This window comes from Cyprinodon variegatus, unplaced genomic scaffold (assembly GCF_000732505.1).
Source record: "Cyprinodon variegatus isolate N-32 unplaced genomic scaffold, C_variegatus-1.0 Scaffold100, whole genome shotgun sequence".
Taxonomy (NCBI): Eukaryota; Metazoa; Chordata; class Actinopteri; order Cyprinodontiformes; family Cyprinodontidae; genus Cyprinodon; species Cyprinodon variegatus.
Genome location: NW_015150553.1, coordinates 1135883 through 1156658, shown reverse-complemented (window position 1 = coordinate 1156658; position 20776 = coordinate 1135883). Strand labels below are relative to the sequence as shown.

General features: G+C 35.6%; 1 protein-coding gene across 6 annotated transcripts in view; it reads right to left on the bottom strand.

The window, feature by feature from the left end:
- The window catches only part of frmd3 (FERM domain containing 3), a 58387-nt gene that overhangs the window by 11226 nt on the left and 26385 nt on the right, over window positions 1-20776 (bottom strand). The window contains exons 3-13 of one of the 6 annotated variants that reach the window (XM_015374253.1): window positions 20630-20672; window positions 15531-15612; window positions 13867-13964; window positions 9750-9873; window positions 8365-8452; window positions 8154-8242; window positions 6759-6822; window positions 6381-6416; window positions 5929-5937; window positions 2660-2748; window positions 204-278 (exon numbers count right to left, since the gene is read on the bottom strand). In XM_015374253.1, the coding sequence (XP_015229739.1) occupies window positions 204-278; window positions 2660-2748; window positions 5929-5937; window positions 6381-6416; window positions 6759-6822; window positions 8154-8242; window positions 8365-8452; window positions 9750-9873; window positions 13867-13964; window positions 15531-15612; window positions 20630-20672 (797 nt within the window). The remainder of the gene's footprint in view (window positions 1-203; window positions 279-2659; window positions 2749-5928; window positions 5938-6380; window positions 6417-6758; window positions 6823-8153; window positions 8243-8364; window positions 8453-9749; window positions 9874-13866; window positions 13965-15530; window positions 15613-20629; window positions 20673-20776) is intronic. The other 5 variants (XM_015374254.1, XM_015374255.1, XM_015374257.1 and 2 more) reach the window with 5 other exon arrangements.

Sequence of the window (20776 nt, the reverse complement as noted above, 5' to 3'; positions counted from 1 at the left end):
CTGTCTGTCTGTCTGTCTGTAAATAAACATGCGCTTTTCCAGACATGGTAAAGTAAAAAGTATAAATTTAATTCCTTCCTTTTTTTTGGAACCTTGCCTTTTATGTTTGTTCATTACTTATTTTTAAAATCATGTCGTGTATGTTTTATTTTCAGAATATTCTTTACCACTTCCATGCAGATGAAGATGATCTTCTGTCTCACCTGTATCTGAACCTGCTGCCTTTGAAAAAGATGTTGCTGCTTGAGACGGTCTTTATCTGACTCGACTTTGCACACCTGACAGAGAGACACAGAAGAAGAAACGGCGGCACTTAACATGGATTCAGAATACACTACATAGGATTTTTTTGGCAGAATTTTGGGTTTAATTCTACCCTTACCCCCTCTAGGTTTGTGTTCACAGACTCCTAGTGAACATTCTGGGTAAAAGTTCACTGGGATCCTTACAGACTGGGTATTTTCTACTGTACATTAAACATGCTTTTAGTGATGATTGCAGCCAAGATTAGATTTATGATTTTGTGTGCCTCATACACTTTTCTTATTTCAGCGGGTTTAATATAATTTCCAGGAAATAATTTTCAGAGTTGAGCTTTTCCATGAGAAGGCCGGAGCAGCAGGAGTTGCTTGGCAGCCATTTCCAAACTTGATTTAGTCAGATTTGATTAAGAGGTTCTGGTGGTTGTCTGACATTTGAGCTGACTTTCAGCCCTGCCCTCTCTGGCTCTAAGACATGCATCCAGCTGTATTCCAGAAGCCATCATACAATACTTCACAATAAGTTGCTACAATAAACCGGTTATTACGACATTAACCCCTATCAATGAATGTGATTTTTGGCTGATTCTTTAGAGTAAATACATGTTTTGTCCAAATAAAACAAGGTGAAAATACACTGAGCCAAAAAAAAAAAAAAAGAAAAATGAAAACCAAACAAAATGATCTCTATAGGGACTGACAGTTTGGAGAAAAAAATCTGTCAAAGAAATGTCAAACCTCAGTCAGCAGTCTCAGCAGACAGGTCCTCCAGGGACATCAGAGTTTCCTTCCAGTAGGAAGTACATGGAATCCAGAGGGTTAAGGGCCCCTGAGTAGTAACCCTGCCACCAGATGCTTATTGCTGAGCCCAAACCCTGTATCTCAAGTGTGAAGCTCACATGGGTGATGCAAACTGCCTTGATGTTTGTTTTTGATGTATTTCACATCTAATTCTTTAGTATGTTTTCTGTTGATTGCTGCTGAAGTTCATTGATTAATGGAAATAACTGCTGTTTTTAATGTGAGGCTTCTTTGTTCTTAAGTGGTTTGAATTACTCTGCATCTCACAAAGATTTGTTTTTTATAAGCCATATAATTGTAGTTTTTAATTATTAACCCTGGAACAGATTTGCACAGCGCCCATTGTAAGCTCTATGTTCATCAAGTTATATGTATAAAAATCTGACATTAGATCCTAGAAGAGGGGGGTGATTCTGGTCCAGAAAGTAAAAAAAAACAAAACCTTTACAGAGATTAGGTCCAACCATTTGCATATCCAGCTCTGCAACACAGACAGGGAGCTACTCAGCTAGTCAGTTATTTTTTTGAAGAGGTACACTCTGCTCCTTATCTTTACATCAACAGCAGCACAACTAGCTACCGTAACAGCTGTTTCTCTGTGCGACATGCTCACGCACTCTTTCTAACGTAATAACACTCAAAAAGCAACATTGTCCCCCTCATTCATAAAATGGTAAAATTGCGGACATGTCAGAGGACAGCTTTGGCTGGGAAAAGGTGGTCCAAATCGGGGACTGTCCATGGAAGTTAGAGACATCTGGTCACTTTACACTAACATAACGTTAACATCCATGTCTTTTCTCATTTGCTCATTACATTGATTACCAAATAATGACTAAAAGTCATTTAATGGGATTCCTCATGCCCGCTAGATGATAGCTCACTCAAAGAAGGTACAGAATCAATTAACTAAAGGTTATCGGTTCCAGATTAAGCAAATCATTTAATACATTTTAATCACCTCTTGGATTTCCATTGTGAATTAGTTTGAGAAAAATTCCAATGACTATAAATTAGCTAATTTAATCACATCCCTAATTATTCAAGATAAACTTTGGTTTTCAACCATAAAATCCTGTTATATCATTGCATCATCTCACTGATTATGGCTTTCAATCATGTTTTTCCTTCCTCTTTGTACATAGTAGCTTAGTTTAGTTGAGTTTCACTAGTATAGTCGAGAGTTTTTAACTGAACTACGTTTGACTTGGAGCTTAATGACTGTTGTAAATAAACTCTTATGTCAAGAAAAGAGCTTGTGGTGAATTTATTCCATATATGTGCAGTTATTTGACCATGATTTGAGCTTGATTTAAACTTTCATTTGTTGTTCTAACACACAGCAAGTAGGGCATGTGTTCATAAACAATATATGGCAGTCTGAATATAATCAGATTAAATAACATATTTACCACAACTAGTGGGATGGCCAGTAACTATGTTAAAGTTTTGTTTGTTTTTCACTTTCGTTCATTTTCAATCTCTCCTGTTTTTATCATTTAAAAAACATTTTTTGTTGACCTTCATTTTCAGATTAAAATGATAATAAAAAAAAAATCACACAAATACATATAACACATTTGTGTTTGTAGACGCACTTATAAAAGGCCTGGTTCTCCACCCCACACTTCCATAGGTGCTTACACGCAGCAGGAGTCGATGTGTGAAATGTCAAAACCAGCTTTTTCTGCACAGAAGAGGAGAGACAGAGAGAGAACTGAGAAAATAATAGCCAAAAGACATGTGAACAAGGAGGAGTGCTGAACATAATGTAAGGAAGCTGCACAAAACACTGACCCACAGATCCAAAGTTGTAAGCTTAGCAGGATACCAGATAGATATAGTGATTTGGCCACAGTGTGAAGCTGTAAAAATGGCTTGTAGCTTACAGAGGATGGATTTTTTATGGGAAGGGAGAGGGGATTTATTTCTGTAGATGTCTTGCTTTCAATCTTGTGTGTCTGGTAACATGAGATACCAGATCAATATCAAATGGGAGGTTAGAGTGTGAGAGGTGGAGGGGAAACAGTGTAGTTAATATCATGGAGGGAGTTACAGTAACATGGTATGAGGCATATGTTCTTTTGGGATCTGTTTCCTCTCCTGCACAGCTCCCTCTTTGTCATGCATCACATGCAGTGCCTTGCAAAAGTATTTGTATACCTCAGCTTTTTAAAATATAGTCACATTACAACCATGTACAAAAAAAAAAAAGTCCCAGAACAACAGAAGATAGTGTACAATCATAAAGTAAAAGGGAAAAGGATGCACGCCTTAAAAGATGCATCCATTTCGTTTAATGTCTAGAGTGTTCTGTGAAGAACTCAGAGGTTTGAGAGAGAACATTCATAAACAATCAGAATCACGAAAAACAAAGACGACAGCTGACAGGTTGGGTAAAGGTTCATTTTTTTCCCTATTTTGTAGTTTCCGGTGTCCTTCTTTATGTGGTGGTGTGCTGGGTTGCAGCACATCACAGAAGGACTCAGATAAGCCCTGTAAGGATATCGGGAAGGCAGGTTCTGTTGCTGGCATGGAGTTAGACTCTATGAAATCACTTACTTAAAGGTATAGTGGAGGATGTTCTTTTCCCAGGTGGATCATTAAAATGAGTGGCCTACCTTATTGTCTGATGATATGTTTACATAAGGCCATCCCACATGCTCGTCCCTAGTTAGCTATCTTTTTCTGAGCATGCATGCTCTCAGGTGTATATCTGTGATGAGCTACGGTTTCAGTCAGTCATTGAAGCTGGCCTTTCTCACTGTGGTTCTTTGAAAATGGCAGAGGGTCGTAAGAGAAAAAGTGTGAATGAAGTCTATAAAAGAAAAGAACGGCCACAGAAGAGAGACACAAGACCCGCACGTTTTGAGGAGATTCTTTCAAGTGATGGCATGAAATTGTGTGGTGGCGAACACTGAACGTTTTAATTTTTATTTTATTTATTTTTATTATTAGACTTAGTTTTGTAAATTTCTTTTTTCATTTTTTAAGACATCTTTACACTTGTTTTGGGTCAGACTCAGGATTTCCTGCCTTTAGGTCCTGCAAACCACTCAAACTGGCCAACCTAAACATTCTATATATAGAAACATATTTGATTTTCAATTATCAGTTATCAAATTACTAATTACATTATTTCTGTATTACAAACATAGACTTTTTTGGGGGTCAATCACATATAACTTGTGTGTTTTAATATGATAAAATCTAAAACCTTTGCAGATATTATGTTCAAAGACGTTCAAACATTGACAACTTCTTTGGTCCCACCTTGGCTGAAATACAAAGGTAAGACCTGATTATATTTTACCATACCAATTAAAAAACAAACATGTATTGATACTTCTGGTAAAGATGTATCATAAGACATGAAATTAATCATTTATTGTATTAGCATAAGCCTGTGTTGAATAAATCTGCTTGGTTCATATCCACCCTGTCGTCTCTTCTGGTTACTAAATCATCTGGTTTTAGTGTCTGATCTTCAGGTTAAGACGTCCAAACTGGTTGGCTTCCTCCCTACTGAAATGAAAAGTACGCTGCCTGCATTACTTGCAGTTTGAGAGAGTTTGTAAAAGAAAGATGAGGTTCTAAGCCATGTGTTGGAGGCTACAATGACAATCACCAAGTGCTGAAGCAAAAAGTGAATAAAAAGATGAAAATAACAAAAGTTAAACATAAAAGAGAAAATATCATAAAACACAGGAAAGTTTTCTTTGTCCTCAAACCATCCAACAGCTAGATTTAAATCCACCAGCTCCTCTTAACAGCCACTTGACCCAATTTGATGCATAACAAGGTTGATAACTTATTAAAACATAACTCTTTGACTTTGTGTGAAACCCATTAAAGAACATTAAGAGAAAAAAAATTCCATCTTGTTAAAATATCTACAATTGTAGAGATGTTTTTTTTTTTCTGGACAGTGAAAAACTTGATTTTATTTTATTCTGAGACCTCTTTACATATTTTCTAGATAACATTCTTCTGTTGTTCAGATTTAATTGTTGTCTATACTACTCAGCGTTTTCAGCACAAAAACAAACAAGACAAAATTATCCATGCAAGAAAAAAAAAAAAAAAACGGACTTTCAAGTGGCATCCTTGTTTTTACACTTTATGGTATACAATTATGTTATTGTCAATAGGTCCCACTTCCTGATCTCCACTCCTAAGTTTAACCAAATCACTGAATTCATTTGTGTTGTTAAACTTAGAGTTTTTTTCAAGCATGAATAAAATATTTTAAGTACATGAGGAAAGATCAATTACAAACCATATTACAAAAAAAGTTTGATAGTTGCAAGGATACGTTTCTTTGTAGGATTATTTTTCACAGCATGTCAACCTTTTTAGACACAATAATTAAAGCATTAATCTGACCGGAAAATCTTAAAACTGTCACATCACTTAAAAAAAGCCTTTTCAAGCAACTGTTGTCTTATTAAGGAAGTGAAAAGTTGCAATCAGCCCAATGTGGGAAAGATGGATTTAAATTGAATCTGTGATATCATCAGTTTTGTGGAAAACTCTTATAAGATCATAAAAAAACACAAATACACACAACAGGAAACACCTAAAATCAATATGTAAGATATTGTTTGAATTAAAGAGAAATAAGGTATAGATTATGCATCATAATATGGCATAATCTAATTGACCATGAAGCTATCATCACTTTGATTACGTGGCTATAAGGATAATTGAAAAACAGTGACAATACAATAATGCACGAGAAATGAACAACAAAGTGAGAATAAATATTACTCCATCATTCTCTAAGTGGGGGAAGGTCTGCAAGGAGAGGTGTTGTGCGAGGGTTCAATAATGCTTTGTGCTACCATGATTACTTATATCTACTCACCAGTGAAGACTATGTTTTTTTTTAACACAGAGAGAAAAGACAGAAACACAAATATAAGACTACATCTTCAGCCCTTTGTGAGTTACCAAACAGTCAAGCAGGCACACTGACATGCTAAGCAGAAATGGCAGAGCTGGGTTAAACGGCAATGAGGAGAATATTTATGAGATTGGATAAAAACCAATCAGCTGAAAGGTAGATGAAAGAGCAAGCAAATGTGTTTGCTAAATTAAAAAAGCAGATATGTAAAGTTTAAGACTGCTGCTTCAAATCTACCATGATTCTGTAAGATGATTAACACAGAGATGAAGCTGGTGTCCTAACAGTCAGAACAAATACTGAGGAGCAGTGCATGTCTGAGATGTTATTTATCTGTAATGCAATGCTTTAATTTGGGTCACAGACAAACACACACTGTAATGAGAGAGAGAGATTAGTTTTTACACACGCACCATCCTGTTACAGTGAATCCTGCCTGTTAAGGAGATCTGAAACAGTGACACACATATACATTGTGTGTGATGGTGGACAGGATTACAAACAGTACAGTTTATCTGACAGATCCAGTAAAATAGGTAATTGACAGAAACATGAAGGAGGGATGAGAAGAATAGATGGAGAGTTCAGATTGATTTCCACAAATGCACAACTGATTTCAAATGATTACTGTGGCTCTAAATCACAGTGACAGTTGGCGTTTCAGGGATACAAATGTTAGAACGAAGAGTTATACGTTTAATGCGATGATGAGAACGACTTTTCAAATTTTATTAGCAAGATAGAGGAATAAACATAATATATGACTAAAGATTTTGAGAAACAATGCTCACCTCTTTCTGGACTCCAATGACATAAAAGGTTTTCCCTTCAAACTTCAGCTTGCTTACGTCTCCCCTGAAAAAAGACAATTCTCTGTTTTCACATTATACATTAATTATACAAAGAAATACTAAATTTAGATTTTATTTTGAAGAAAAAAAAAATTCTAGATTCAACAAAGACAAAAAAAAAGAAATAAAAATAACCAAGCTAGTCCCCCCAACTAGCTTGGACCTGCTTTAATCTGGGTCATTATAATGATTGTTTTGCTTAGAAGTGTACAAACTCCTACATAATTCTTAAAATTCTTTTGCAGTTTTTGCAGAAAGTATAAAGGATTGGATAAAAAAAAAAAACTTTCAAATATCTGTTAGATGTTTGGTGAAACCATGTGTCAATCACACTGGAAAAATTATCTAGAAATACATAAAAATGTCTTAAATTAAGTGTATTTACTCTTAATTTGAATACCTAAATGAGATAGATATCAACGGAATAACTTTTTACTATTAAAATAAGATGATTAGATAACAATCACTTGAAATAAGACAATGCAATAGCGTTATCTTATTTTAAATGTAAATTTTCTTGTTCCATTTGCAAAATGTCTCTTTTAACTCCTCAATTTAAGAACAAATGCACTTATTTTAAGAAAAAAAATGACTTGTCTAGATTTTGATTTATTCCAGTTCATGTAAAACATTTGCCATCAGAGTGACCAGATAATATCCTCATAAGGCAATTCTCTTGGGTTTAATTGGGTTTAAGTGACAATTTTATCTGGGGTCTGTTTGCTTGGAGTCTGTGTGTGAGCTTAAAATATAAGGGAGCAACCAAGCTCCAGACAGACATGATGTTGCTGGATCCAGATCCATGTGGAAAGCAAAATGATCAATAGCAGTGATTAACTTGATGGCAAAAACCTCTCAACAGTAACATTAAAAGTGAGTTAATAAGGCCTATGATGAAACAGAAAACATTTATACTCTGAAGCAGGGAGGGAGGTTGGAGGCTAATGCAAACAGCATTCACAACTTGGATAAAATTGATATCATGATGAATGCAAGTTGTTTTTATAAAACATGGAGAAGTTTGTTGATCTAATTTGACATTTGTGTTCTAATGTAGCAATGTTTGCCCATCATTGACTGCAGAAGGAAAAGAGGAAAAGGGATCAGAAGTAGTTCTCTCTTTTTAGTACATTATAAAGGTACAGTTCATACCAGATGTTTCCTTTGGAAAGAATAAATACAGTACTGTGATGTAAAAGGACTTAAGCTGTCATTGTGGTCCAATGTTATCTAAAATGTTATATGGGGGAAATTGTGTATTTTGTGCTGTAATAATGAATTAAAAGAACAAAACTGTTTGATTGTAATTATTTTCACCAAACCAATTATATTTACCATTTGAGGAGGTGAATCCTCTTGTTTCCCTGGAAAACCACAAACCCTGTGGCTGTGAAGCCCAGAAAGGCTGTTGAGCCTGTAAAGTCCTGAAAGCACAAACAGCAGAGGGGAACGTTGGGAATTAATAGGTCAATTACCCTGATTGTAAAATATATAAAATATGGCAAAGGGTAGGAGGTTATTTAATAGAGGGATCTAGATTAATTACCTTGCATGGATGGGGGTCGACTCCATATGTTTCCAGACTGTGTGCCCTTTGGAGCATGTTAAGCTCTGCCATCGCTGCACATTGACCCCTAAGGGAGATGAAACAATGCTTAGAAAGAAAACTAAAGTGTCGCTAAAAGATGCCCATATTGTATTTTCTATTTGTATTGTATTTATGTTCTAAATTATTTGTTTATAAATCTAAAATGCTTTAAGGAAGCCGTAAACCTCAGTATAGAGGCTTTAGTTAAAAAATATTTTTAAGACTCAATCCTCTTTACAGCAGGCTAAGATAATCTGATAGTGTTAAGGATCTACTAGATTGTTGGAGGTTAATAAGACAAAGATAATTTTACTCTGAAGGTAAGTATGATGCCAAACATTTGGTTTTATACCTGTTATTTTCTGGTAGTACTATAGAAAAATTACAATCGAGATTTTTCCTTACGAAGATATTTCCTCATGGCCTGTACATATTTCCTTTATATTTGGGAAGTTTTTATACCTCCATACTCAGTTTCAGCATTGCTGTAGAGGAGGACACACCATCTTTATTTATATTGCTATCATCTTATCAGATTGAGAGTAGTTTATGGGGAATCTTTTATGCAGTTCTACATTTAAATTACAGTTAATTTTAAGTAATAAAGATTTAATTTTTTACTGCTTTTTAATATTGGGCCACAATCCATGTCTGGTGTGACAGAGGCCTTGGGAAGCCTGTCTTTGACCGTACACATTTAATTCAACATTACCATGTGTCCCCATAAGCTGTGACTCCTCCAAAATGTATTGACTGTGGAAATCACCTCAACTCTTTATAGCTCAGAGTTAATCAACACGCCGTTAATCCTATCAGTTGAACCCGTCAGGGTTCAGACAGAATGCACTTGTGGGAAATGAAGCATTTGCCTTTGATCTGCAGGAATCATCCCAAGTGTGACGGACAGGAGCTTCATAAGTCAAATTAACCGAAAACATGATAAACATGCAGCACTGTGGAAAAGTTTGCATAACAGCCTTTTTTACATATTTTTAAATGCCTTTTTTTAAGGGCATTTACTACTCAGACTCAATACATGCATGACAAGTTAATTGTTGGTTTTCTTGAATCCAACTACATAAGAGACTACCGCCAAAACAATATATGAGGTATATCAGTTTGTTATTATTACTAACCTAGTTTTCATGCCAATACCATCTCAAATAACTATCATATAATTTCTCTTATAATCAGGCTTGGTTCTCAGTGTATTTTTTCCACCCTGTTCTAAAGCATCATGGAAGAGAACATCTGCCTTCATTAAAATTAAGCTAGAAAAACATGGGCCATGTTCCAGACAGCAAAAAACCCCATCAGACATCCTCTATCATGTTTTATTTTACCTGAGCTCATTTTTGTGTATTTCCATAATCTTCCTCTCCAGTTTGAGGGACTGTTTAGGGAAAAGCTTGAAGTCTCTGATGTAGTCTGATGGATGCTCCTCTGGGTCATAGTCTCCGAGCTCAGCTGCAAAGGAAAGGGGTTGTTAATGCTGTTATGCTGACATCTAGCAGTATTTATGTGATAAAGTGGATCATCGTAAAGGAATAAAGTGAGGAAAGGCACATATTTTTCTAGTCTCCCATCTTTCATGTCTAATCTTTCCTTCGTTCGCTGGATTTAGAGCCATTCGAAGAGGCACCACAGAATAAAAGTCTAGGTACTGTGTTTGATATAATAAATCACTAAATTTGTAGCAGGTATTTAAAGAACTGCATTAGGCTGGTTTTAGTAACATATCTGTCAAAATCTATAAAGACACTGAATGAGGTCCATCAACCTCAGAATTGACCAAGGAGATCCCCAGGGTTTTGTACTTGAGACATTACACTCCACAGCTGGATATGAGCTACTTTCATATTTGGCTTTATATAAAACACTGTGGGATAAACACATTTTGATTATAGAATATAAACTTATAAAAGAATAAATAAGTGAATGATTACATTGCTTGAATTTTTGCTGCAGGTCAGGAGAAAATAACAGATGCCTGATGAATTTAATGATATATTAAATTATATATTGAAATATTCCCTCAAAATGTGTCTGAAAAGTCCTCAAATAATACAAAATAAAGTATATTGGAATAAGGATAAAATAATTTCTATAATTTATTTCGAAATAGTATTGACTTAAATAGACAAATAGTCCATATGTTTCTCTTACTTTGCCTTTTTTAATCTTTACCCTTTATGAATCAGGCTTAAACTCCAGGGAGACATTCAGCTTCTCTTTGTTATGCTGCCTGTACCACTGTTTCCCAGGCGAAATCAGACTATCATATGTATTACATTGTTGCACTTTGAAAAACAAGCTGCAACTAAATTATCACGTTAAGTGACAACACTATATAAAAAGAATCAAACAAGGGTTTATAACAGTGTACAAAACAATGAGTCACAAGGCTTTTAAGAATGTCAGCATGCTTTGCAAATCAAGACGTTTACATAAAAATATCCATACACACATGCTAAAACTACAGGAAAAGATGACATTCATAGAATTTTTTTTTTTTTTTACTTTACTGTGACTTATATTCTGCATAAGTCAAAATAAATAGGTAAAATAAATCTGCTTCTGGATAAAACGTAGAAAAGGTGTAAAAATCTTAATATAAAATATGGACAAAATTCATTTTATAGCAAAATTTGATTCTCAAACTGCATTCTGTACTTAAGATTTAATAAAAATAAAAGCAAAGTTAAACTGTTATACTTTTTTTTATTTGCTAAATTTTTCCCTTCAGCAAATAAAAATAATAAATATAAAGACATGATACACTGGTCAGCAAAGCCACACAAAAAGACCCATTGCATCAACATAACTCATCCTATTGATATGAACTTTTGCTCATATGTTGTCAAAGATAGGAACAAGTGCAGCAATTGGCACGAGCATGCTATATAATTCATGAACCACAAGTGGCATCTAGAAAGTATATTTATTTCTAAAAGAGAAAAAAATACAAATTAAAAGTGCTATGGTTTAAGTTGTGTAACAGTCAATGTGTTAAGGTGATTTTCACCAAATACAATAAGGCCTGCACTTTAAACTGACTATACTGTACTTGCAAGCATGTGGAGCATAAGATGTGCTTTAAATAGAAATTTGGTTATGTGAAACTTTTGTGCAGAAGTTAAAATCATTTGAGTGGTGAGCCGCTCACCCAAATAAATAACAGTAACCGCTCACCGTGAGCGGTTACTGTTATTTAAATCAGGGAATTTAAAAAGGAGTTTTAATGTTTCTTTATTTCCATTGTAGTAAATCAATCCCACTGAATGAGGCACCAACGTTTAGATACAGAAAAGAAGAAGCAGGTTCACTCAGCAGATCATCATGTGCATTTGTTTGTGTCAGTGTGTGTTATTTAGATAAACAAAAAAGGTTTAGTTCAGGATTTTTTGTTTAAGGATCTTTCAGTTCAATCTGCTGCAGGTTAAAATTATGGTAGTCTAATCTGAGTGAGAGAAAGTGAAATAATGAACACATTGCCTAAATAAACAAATAGTTATTTGCAAATTAAGCTAGTATTACAGTTGTGCTTCTTTTGTTTTTGCTAAACATTTATTTTCATAGACAATGTGACAGAAGTGCAGCTGATTCAGATGAAGGAAATGATTGGATTAAGAATAAATCCCTCTGACCTACACTTAATTCTGGACCCATTTTTGATTAATAACCATAGCAAAGGTTAAATGAAAAAACTACAAAGAGTTTAATTAAACAATAATCATATTCTCCATCTCCCCTAAGCAACATTTTGACTAAGTGGGATGGGGACCTGTCCTCATTAATCAGAGCAGCCAATGATACGCTGCAGACACGCTTTGGCTTGAGATAACTGGGCGAGTCACACTCTTCTCTCCTAGGACACAAGCCAGTGAGAGGCTGTTAGCACAGCTCAGAGATGTGAGCATCAGCCAGGGGGCTTCATTGATACGGCTGAGCTTCCTAATCCACAGTGAAGCGACTGTGATATGACGTTTATCTGTAAGTGTTAATTAAGAGAATGAAAAAAAAAATCTATTTTAATCCATTTTCCCAGAGGTTTACATAGATTTCTTGGTGTCATAAAAATGTGGCACTATAAGATAATTCTTATAATGTTAATTCTAGCTCGTTAATGAGCAAGAACCCAGAAAAATGAGCCAAATGCTTCAATAGTCAGGAATACAGTTTATCTTCTAATCTAAGGTGGCATCATTTTAGTTATGAATTCAGACAACAAAAATGTTGTTGGCTAGGAGCGAGTTTTTTAAGTACAGCATAATATCGTATATGACATATAATATATTTTTAGAGTTTAGATTAAAAACCGTTTTAAATGCTGACAAAGCTAACAACAAAATGCAGCTTTTTAAAATAGAAATTTACGGCATCTTTTTTAGTTTATATTAAAAGATACATTTTCAAATTCCCAAACCAAATCTGATGAATAAAAAGTTTTTTTTTTTAGTTTTTTTTTTTTTTTTATTAAAGGGATTCAGCAGGATAACAATATGGAACCACTCTTGCCCTCTCTTCAGCTTACCCCAAAGTTTTTCACTACACTTATTTCAGAGAGAACATTAGCTTTCGTATTTGAAGAATTATTTCTGTTTCTATTTTCATGTATTGTATTAAAATCCTTTTCCTGTCAACCCAATGGCAACCTGTTCTTCAATGACTGGTGGGTCCACCAGTTCTCAATGTACGTTTTCTCTACTTCATCAAAAAGTAATGATGTAATTCAGTCATTCAGAGAAATGGGCTTGTGCATGCTCTTGCACTGGGTTGTTCATGTGCATTCTTTTTTTTTTTTTAAATATAGAGGGCGGGTTTTTCAAAAACTTGTGAAAATCCTCCACTATACCTTTAAGTAGGAAAATATATTGTTGGTAAACTTAAACTCTCAAGTGAAAATTGGGATTTAAAAAAACAAACAAAACAAACTTAGTGACAATGTTATAACAGTATAAAGCGCCACGAACTACTAGCAGAAATGTTTAAATAAAACTTTTTTTTTTTCTTCCAGAAATGTGAAAATGGGTAATTACAGGATCTTTCAGCACTTAAATAATCATAAACATGGAGCCAAGACCAACACAGATGGTTGAACATACATATTGTTACAAGAGCTGATTGTTTTCCTCCTTGACAATCAGTTCCAAGACTGTAATCTTATAGTAAACTTGTTAAGGGAGCTGAATAGAGGAGCTGTAGAAGAAAACTAAATGCTTTTCAAACAGCAAAATCTGCCATTTTAACAGCTGTTTTGCTGTAAAATGAGGGTTTTCCTTGGTGTAAGATGTTTCTTAGGATGTTCTCAAGTTAAAGATTTTATCTCTATCTCCTGTTCAAGAATATGCTATTGAAAACAAATCTATTTTGAAACCTTTGTAAACCTCTTTACACTTGGTTGTCGATATATGTAGCCAACATCATACAGTCTTCCTGTTGCTCTGAACCGATCCTTACCCTGTATGATGCAGGCTCCCAAATATGCAGCCTCAGCAAAGGGACACAGGAGGCGGCCGTGGTAAATGTCTCTCTTCAGCTGGAGGTATAGGAGGTATCTGGCAGAATACAGACAAACACATATCCACTTAAAATAAATAAATATATGCTTTAATTTAAGCATAGCTTAGCTGTCCCTGAAAGGTAGATTATTGACTGCTTTGAATCCGTAAACAGTGAAAGAAATTATCCTTTTAAACGATGATTTAAACAGAAGCATTTGCTCCCTTTGCGACACTAACCATACAGCAGATCGGTGCTGTGGTTACTATAGAAACAGCTTCACTGCAGACATGTCCGTGCTGCTAATGCGCTGATTTGTCTGGTTTTCCCAGACAAAAAAAAAAAAAAACACAAAAAAAACATTGGTTCTAGATCTGGGGACACTTGTTGCTATGGATGCGGATGAGCTTCCAAGAGAGATCACATCAACTAGTGAAATGTATATCAGACCAATTCAGCTTGGGTTGTAACAAGTGGCAGAAGGAATTCATTATAGACTGAAAGGAGAAAAAAAGACTAAAGGTCTATTGTTATGACTACATATTTTTATCTATTGGCTGTGTTGATATATTATCATAAAAATAAATAAGGCATCAGATTGTTGCATCTGTAGAGCTTTAATATTACGTTAAAATCTTCAGTACTAATTTGGAAAATACCTGCTTGGTGTTCCCATGATATATCTGCCACTGTCCCTCCCATTAATGCTATGTGACATAAGCAAATACTCCTTTATGGTCAGAGCTGTCTATATATTGTTGAAAGGAAGAAAAATAACTAGGTGATTATTACAGAGCTGCATTAAATACTCGGTTATTAGGCTGAAGAAAATGTTGTTGGGCCTCAGGAGCAGTAGAAAAATGAAAAGATGTGGTGGTAAACATCATCCCTTTCGTCTCTTATAGCCATATTGCTGGTGAGCAGGTCTTAGGTGCTTAAACAGAAGTCACCTGCTCTTCTTTTTCTTTGTGTGTTTCTTTCACAAAAGAATGAAAAGCATGAAAAAGCAATAATCACGTATGGATTCCCTGGGTTACTGAGAATCTACACCAAAGAAGGTGTGTATCAGTACATGTTGTCAGTTTTTTAAGATGGAATGTCAAGTTAGGAATTTCTCCTATAGAGTCACTACATGGTTCTGGCATATTGTATTCAACCAAACATTAACTGGTTTCTCCAGCAAATGAAGTATTGCCTCAACATTTTATTTGCACAATAACGTTTTTATTTATTTAACTGAGTCAATTTTGTACTTGTTTAGCTCATACATACACATCTGAATTTACATCTTGACATATGTTGCACATTTTTCTAATGTTATTTTTAACAACCGTACAGTATTTTGTGTTGTAAAGTGGCGTTTACCATGTAGTCTTATATTCTTATCATAGTTTTCCTTGTGCAAGTTTTGGATGCTTTTATTTCATCTTCCCCTTTTCTGCTTATAAGCCTGAATGAAACGCTTTTGGGACATATCATTTTTACTGTATTGCATGTAATTTAAGTGCAAACCTGATTTAATTTTATCAATGCAAATAGCATCTGCTCCAATCAAATAATTTTATGAAAAAAAAAAGAAATATTTGCACATGAATAAATCATCTTTATCTGTCATTTTTTACCTGGTGAGCTCCTCCTTAATTTTCATTGGCTCATGGGGGTAGAACTTGACGCGGAAGCACATGGTGTATGGCTGCTGAGCTGCTGAAGAAAAAGAAGATACACAGGAAGAATTGCTGAACTATTGTTCAATAATTCATTTATTTCAATAACTGAAATCACAAAGTATAATGCCTCTTATATACTAATCACACACAGATGGTTTCAATTCTTTATTTCAATTAATCGTGATGATATTCTGCTTACAGTTTATAAAAGTAGAAGATTTAACATTAGCATATTACTTCAAAGCAACAGTAGTTTTAATACATAAAAGTGTACTTAATAAAAATTAGGTTAAATAGCTGCTTAAAAGTTATTTAAACAAAAAAAAGAGCCTAATCAGAATGCATATTCCAGTTTATATGTGTGGGATTACTTTCGTTTTCACTTATTTGTTTACTTTTATAAAGATTGGTCAGAAATGTAGGGGCCTTGAAGATTAAAATTTCTAAAATGGAGTGTTTGAAGAGGAGTGTTAGAGGAGAAGAAATAATATTCTCTAACCAGTAATCTTCTCAGTGCTCCCCCCCTCCAGCCTGCCTTTAAGAGCAGGAGCCCCTGTGGTATTATCTAGCCATGAAAAAAAAAAAACAGCTCACATCTACATAATACATGCTGAGCAACGTGAAAAATGCATCCTCCCACCAGCTCCAAAACAACTGGAGCTGCTTATTTGCTAAGGCTTAAGGGATGGCAACAGTGTCTCTGAAAACCTTCTTGAGAAAGGCTGCTGGTGCAAACGCCGTGTAAATGTAAAATCTACTGATGTGCGTAAGCTGAGAGCCAAAAAAAGTCCCCAAAACACAAGACGCGAAAATCTAATTTGGTTGGGAAAAAAGCCTGCCAGCGGCAGAGATGATGTGTCATTTCAAATCAAATCTATTCAATGCTCTTCCTCCATCCTCTTCTTAATTTTTTTCCTTTCTTCCATTCTCCGTCAGCTTTTTCTCATCTCAAACTCCACAATTTCAGCTATGCTCCTGATTAATCTGGCTTCCCTGTTTTAGCCTCATTATCAACAAGCGTCGCTCAATTAGTTTGAATTAGCTCTGGAATATTCTGCTTTTTTAACTCTTGTCCATGACATATTTATTACCCCGTAATTCCAGTTTTCAGCAAATAGCCTCAGCCTTGCATTTACTCTAAGGGAGATTATGCAGCCATTAGCTCTTTTACTAATTCATAACAGGACAGAAAGAACAGCGCAGTCATTAAAGGGTGAGTGAACTTCAGATAGTAATGTGAGGATGCAGGAATAGAGGAAATGAAAGAAATGGAGGAAACATCTAGACTAGATGGAGAATTATGAGAGCACAGGAAGAAACCGTTGAATAAAAACATACATGCCAGGCAACATTAAAACTCACAAAGATCTCAAAACCCCCAAAGTGGATTTTGGTTAAATTTTTTATGAAGGTAAAGTAGATTTTTATCCCGATTTTTTTTTTCTGTCCTTTAAAAAAAAATATATATATATATATCCCAAAACTTGCTGCAAAGATATTTGAAACTCAGTAGAGAACTGTTCAATTAAAAAAACAAAACAAAAAAAAACTGAATGTTGTAACTGTAACTATACAGTCACATGTAAATTTTTTTTTCATCACAGTATTTTTGTATCACTGCTGCTTACCTTTATCAAGGCTGCACTTTAAAGAAATTAAAAAGTCTAGAGAGTGTGTACAAAATGACAAAATAAATTTGTTTAAGTCTAAATTAATTGTCAATAAATACAGATTTACAATAAAACTTTAAAAACAACATTAATGTCAAAATTTTTTCCCCCAAATTAAAGAAATAAAAAAAGATACATTAAATGAAATTTATTAGACTTGTGTAACTTACTGTACGATTGAAATAAATACATTATACAATACAATACAACTACATAAAAAAAAAAGCTGAACAAATTGACATAAAGTGGCAATTTTTGAAACATCAAAAATGTTCTATTACTAATGTGTTCAGATATACAACAGAAACAAAACATTTACATGTACCTAAGTTAGAAAGACCCAAAACGAATAGAAAATCAGACAAAGGATTTTATTCACTTTTTTACCAATTCCTGCGAATTACTGAGGTTATGGCTTTATGGTGGCAACTCCTATCTGGACTTGTGTCTTTTAGCCACTTTGTCACTAATTTTGCTATATAATCACTGTGATTCTCCATTTGGAGGACCTGTTAGTGCTTACATCTTAACTTCTTAAACTAATATTTAAGGTGTTGCTGTTGGGATCTGGAGATCTGCCACCTGTCTCCAGCAGAGAGCGCTGTGGGCTTCTTGAGCTGGAGTCCTCACCACACCTGAGGATTATCAGCTCATCAGAGGACCACCCTTCATAAGCAGCAGTCAGACCTTCCTTCGACGCCGCAGTGTTGACCAAGTTTGGTTAGCGAACCTGAGCCTCTAAGAATTTAGGAAATCTTGTAGACTCTAGAGAGAAACAAGCTTTTCTAATCTGCCTCTGTCTTCTTTGATCACAGGAAAACCCACCGACGTCTGAAGCTCTGGATGAGCTTAATCTGAGAACCTGCCTGCCTGCCAAGTAAGCCAAACCTGAAGATCTCAATCTGGATTCCTTCATCAGCTCTCAGAGGAAGAGCTTGGAAACATACCCAAGTCTGAAAACTCTCCAGCTCGAAGCTAGACACTGCTGCTGCTTAACTCTCTGCCTCTTCAACTGTCTCTGGACCCAACGGTTCCCCCTCTCATAGGATCTGTCAGAACCTCTTCAGGTACATTAAAAGATTCAACTCTCTCATCATACAATCAAACTGCTAAGCTAATCAAACTCTCATCTCTCCAGAAAGGAGTTGAAACCAGCCCCGGGCCAGCACCTGAACCAGTCATTACATTCTCTGTGTGTGTTTCTCAATAAACTTTGTTCAAACTTTTACTCAGTCTCCAGTAGTGTTCTGCGTATGGGTCAAGTCCTTAGCCCATCATGACAGTTGCTTTAATATTCTGAAGTCGTGTAATTTGCTCTTCCTTTAAACTGGTTTGTGGAGTGCACTAGTTCCCCCCATTTGAAAACAACACACAAAGCATTATGCTGCATTAAAGCTGGAATGGTTAGGTTTAAAGGATGCAGGCATCCCTCTTTTTTATTCAAATCTGTAGCTGTGATCATCTTGGCGCCCAGATTGTTTTAGTTTAATAAAATATAATACATTCATGAAAAATCTGAGTCCTTGTCTTGAGGTACATTTGTAAACTTAACTTTCTACTTTTGAAATATGGGCCTCTTCCTGACTGAGTGATCTTTCAGGTTAACCAGTCAGTCTACATACGCACCCTCACTTATGGTCATCAGATCTAGATAATGACCAAAAGAATGAGATCCTGGATACAAGCGCCTGAAATGAGCTTTGAATGCAGTATGGCTTGGCTCACCATTAGAGACAGGAGCTCAGTCATTCAGGAGGGGCTCAACATAGAGCTGCTTCTCCTCCGCATAGAGAGGAGTCTACTGAGGAGGTTCGGACATCTTTATTGGATACACCCTAGGCCCTTCCCCCGGGGGGTGTTCGAGGGCACATCACTACAGGAGGAGGCCTAGAGGATGACGGACTATGTCTCTCGACTGGATGAGCTAGAGTTATCTGCGGAGAGGGAAATCTGGGAGTGTCTGCTGAGACTGCTGCCTGTGTGATCCGTTCCCAGATAAGCCGCTAGACAACAACTACAAGTAGTAGCACCTTTGGGACAGTTTCAGCCCTCTTTGCCACAATTTTCTTTTGCTTTGTTATTGTTCTTTTTTATTGTTTTGGCGGGGAGTTACTCCAAAACATTTTCTTTGTTGGGACATAAAGACAGTCTTTCTTTTGAGCATAGTCTGACTGAAGTACCATGACATCAGTATACCCAGTCAGGCCTGAGTTTGACCTACATTTGAGCTTGTTGTGACAAACATAAGGAGCATCCAGTGCACGTAGCACCTGTGACTCAAAGACTGTCCCTTGTTAAAGACTGTGAAGCTGTTCAAGACATTACCAAACGCTGATAAATCACAATTTTATCTGAAAACCTCACCTGGCACCATGCATTTTGAGGCATGTTGAGGTTCATAATTCTCTTCAAAATAATCTAGACTGGCCTAAAACAGGAATGATACAGTAGTCTGATAATTATTGCTTATAAGAATCAATGTCAAGGCCACAGGTTTCAGTAAGATCTATAAAAGACCTTCAGATACAGTATCTGCTGATCTGTTCATTGAGACAAAAAAGAAAAGAAAAAGACTTTCTACTGAAGCAAAACATGGTGGATAATTTAAGACCAGCCAATGCTTACTCAGAAAATTACATTTATTCTCATCTGTAAAGTGGCCTTTGTAATGGCAAACAGAGAGTGGGGTTAAGAGTGGTGCTGGCAAACTGCCATCAGTCCAAAAGGAGGATAAAACAATAGCAAATGCTAATAATTGCTGGCATAGATAATATTGCAGTCTGCTTGGCTGTTGTCAACAACCATTAATGTGGCTAACTTCCATTAGAGTAAAATCATACTCTCTTCAAACTTTAAATATTATGCAGACCTTTACAGGAAGCACTTCTTCATGAAAAATGTAAATAATTTCTTGAAATTTCCAATAGAGTTGTAAGATCAATTATTAGAAACTATTAAAGAACTGTAGCTATGACAAACGCCCTGGAAGATTGCTTTTTTGGACATCTGAAAACACTATCCAGAGACAGAGGGCTTTGATTAAGAAAAGTGTTTAATGAGCTCTGTTTGGATCAACAGTCAGTGTCCAATAAGTAATTATAGCTCCAGGGAGGAACATCTATAATATAAAGGCACAAAATGTACGGAAATGTTCATACGCTGTTGAGATGATGACCCATTTGATCTTTCATTGAACTTGGTTCTGCAAACAATGAGATGTTGTAAGTGGAAGGTCTCCAAAGATCTCTTTAGGAGAAATGCAGGTTTTTAAATGCTGCTGATTTATATGTTTGGATGCCTATCATTATGACGGACACTGAAGCATGCTTACTGATGCTTTTGCAGAGAGACTAATGCAACAAGGTGAGCAGAAGGGACACTTACACTTCATTTGCTTCACCACAGGCTTATTGGGCTCCAGCCAATGCTGAAAGAGAGAAAAATAGGACATGAATGAAAGTAAAAAAAGGAAACCTTAAAAAATGACAAGCCAAATAGAAGCGAAATTACCATCCTTAAATTACTGTGTGC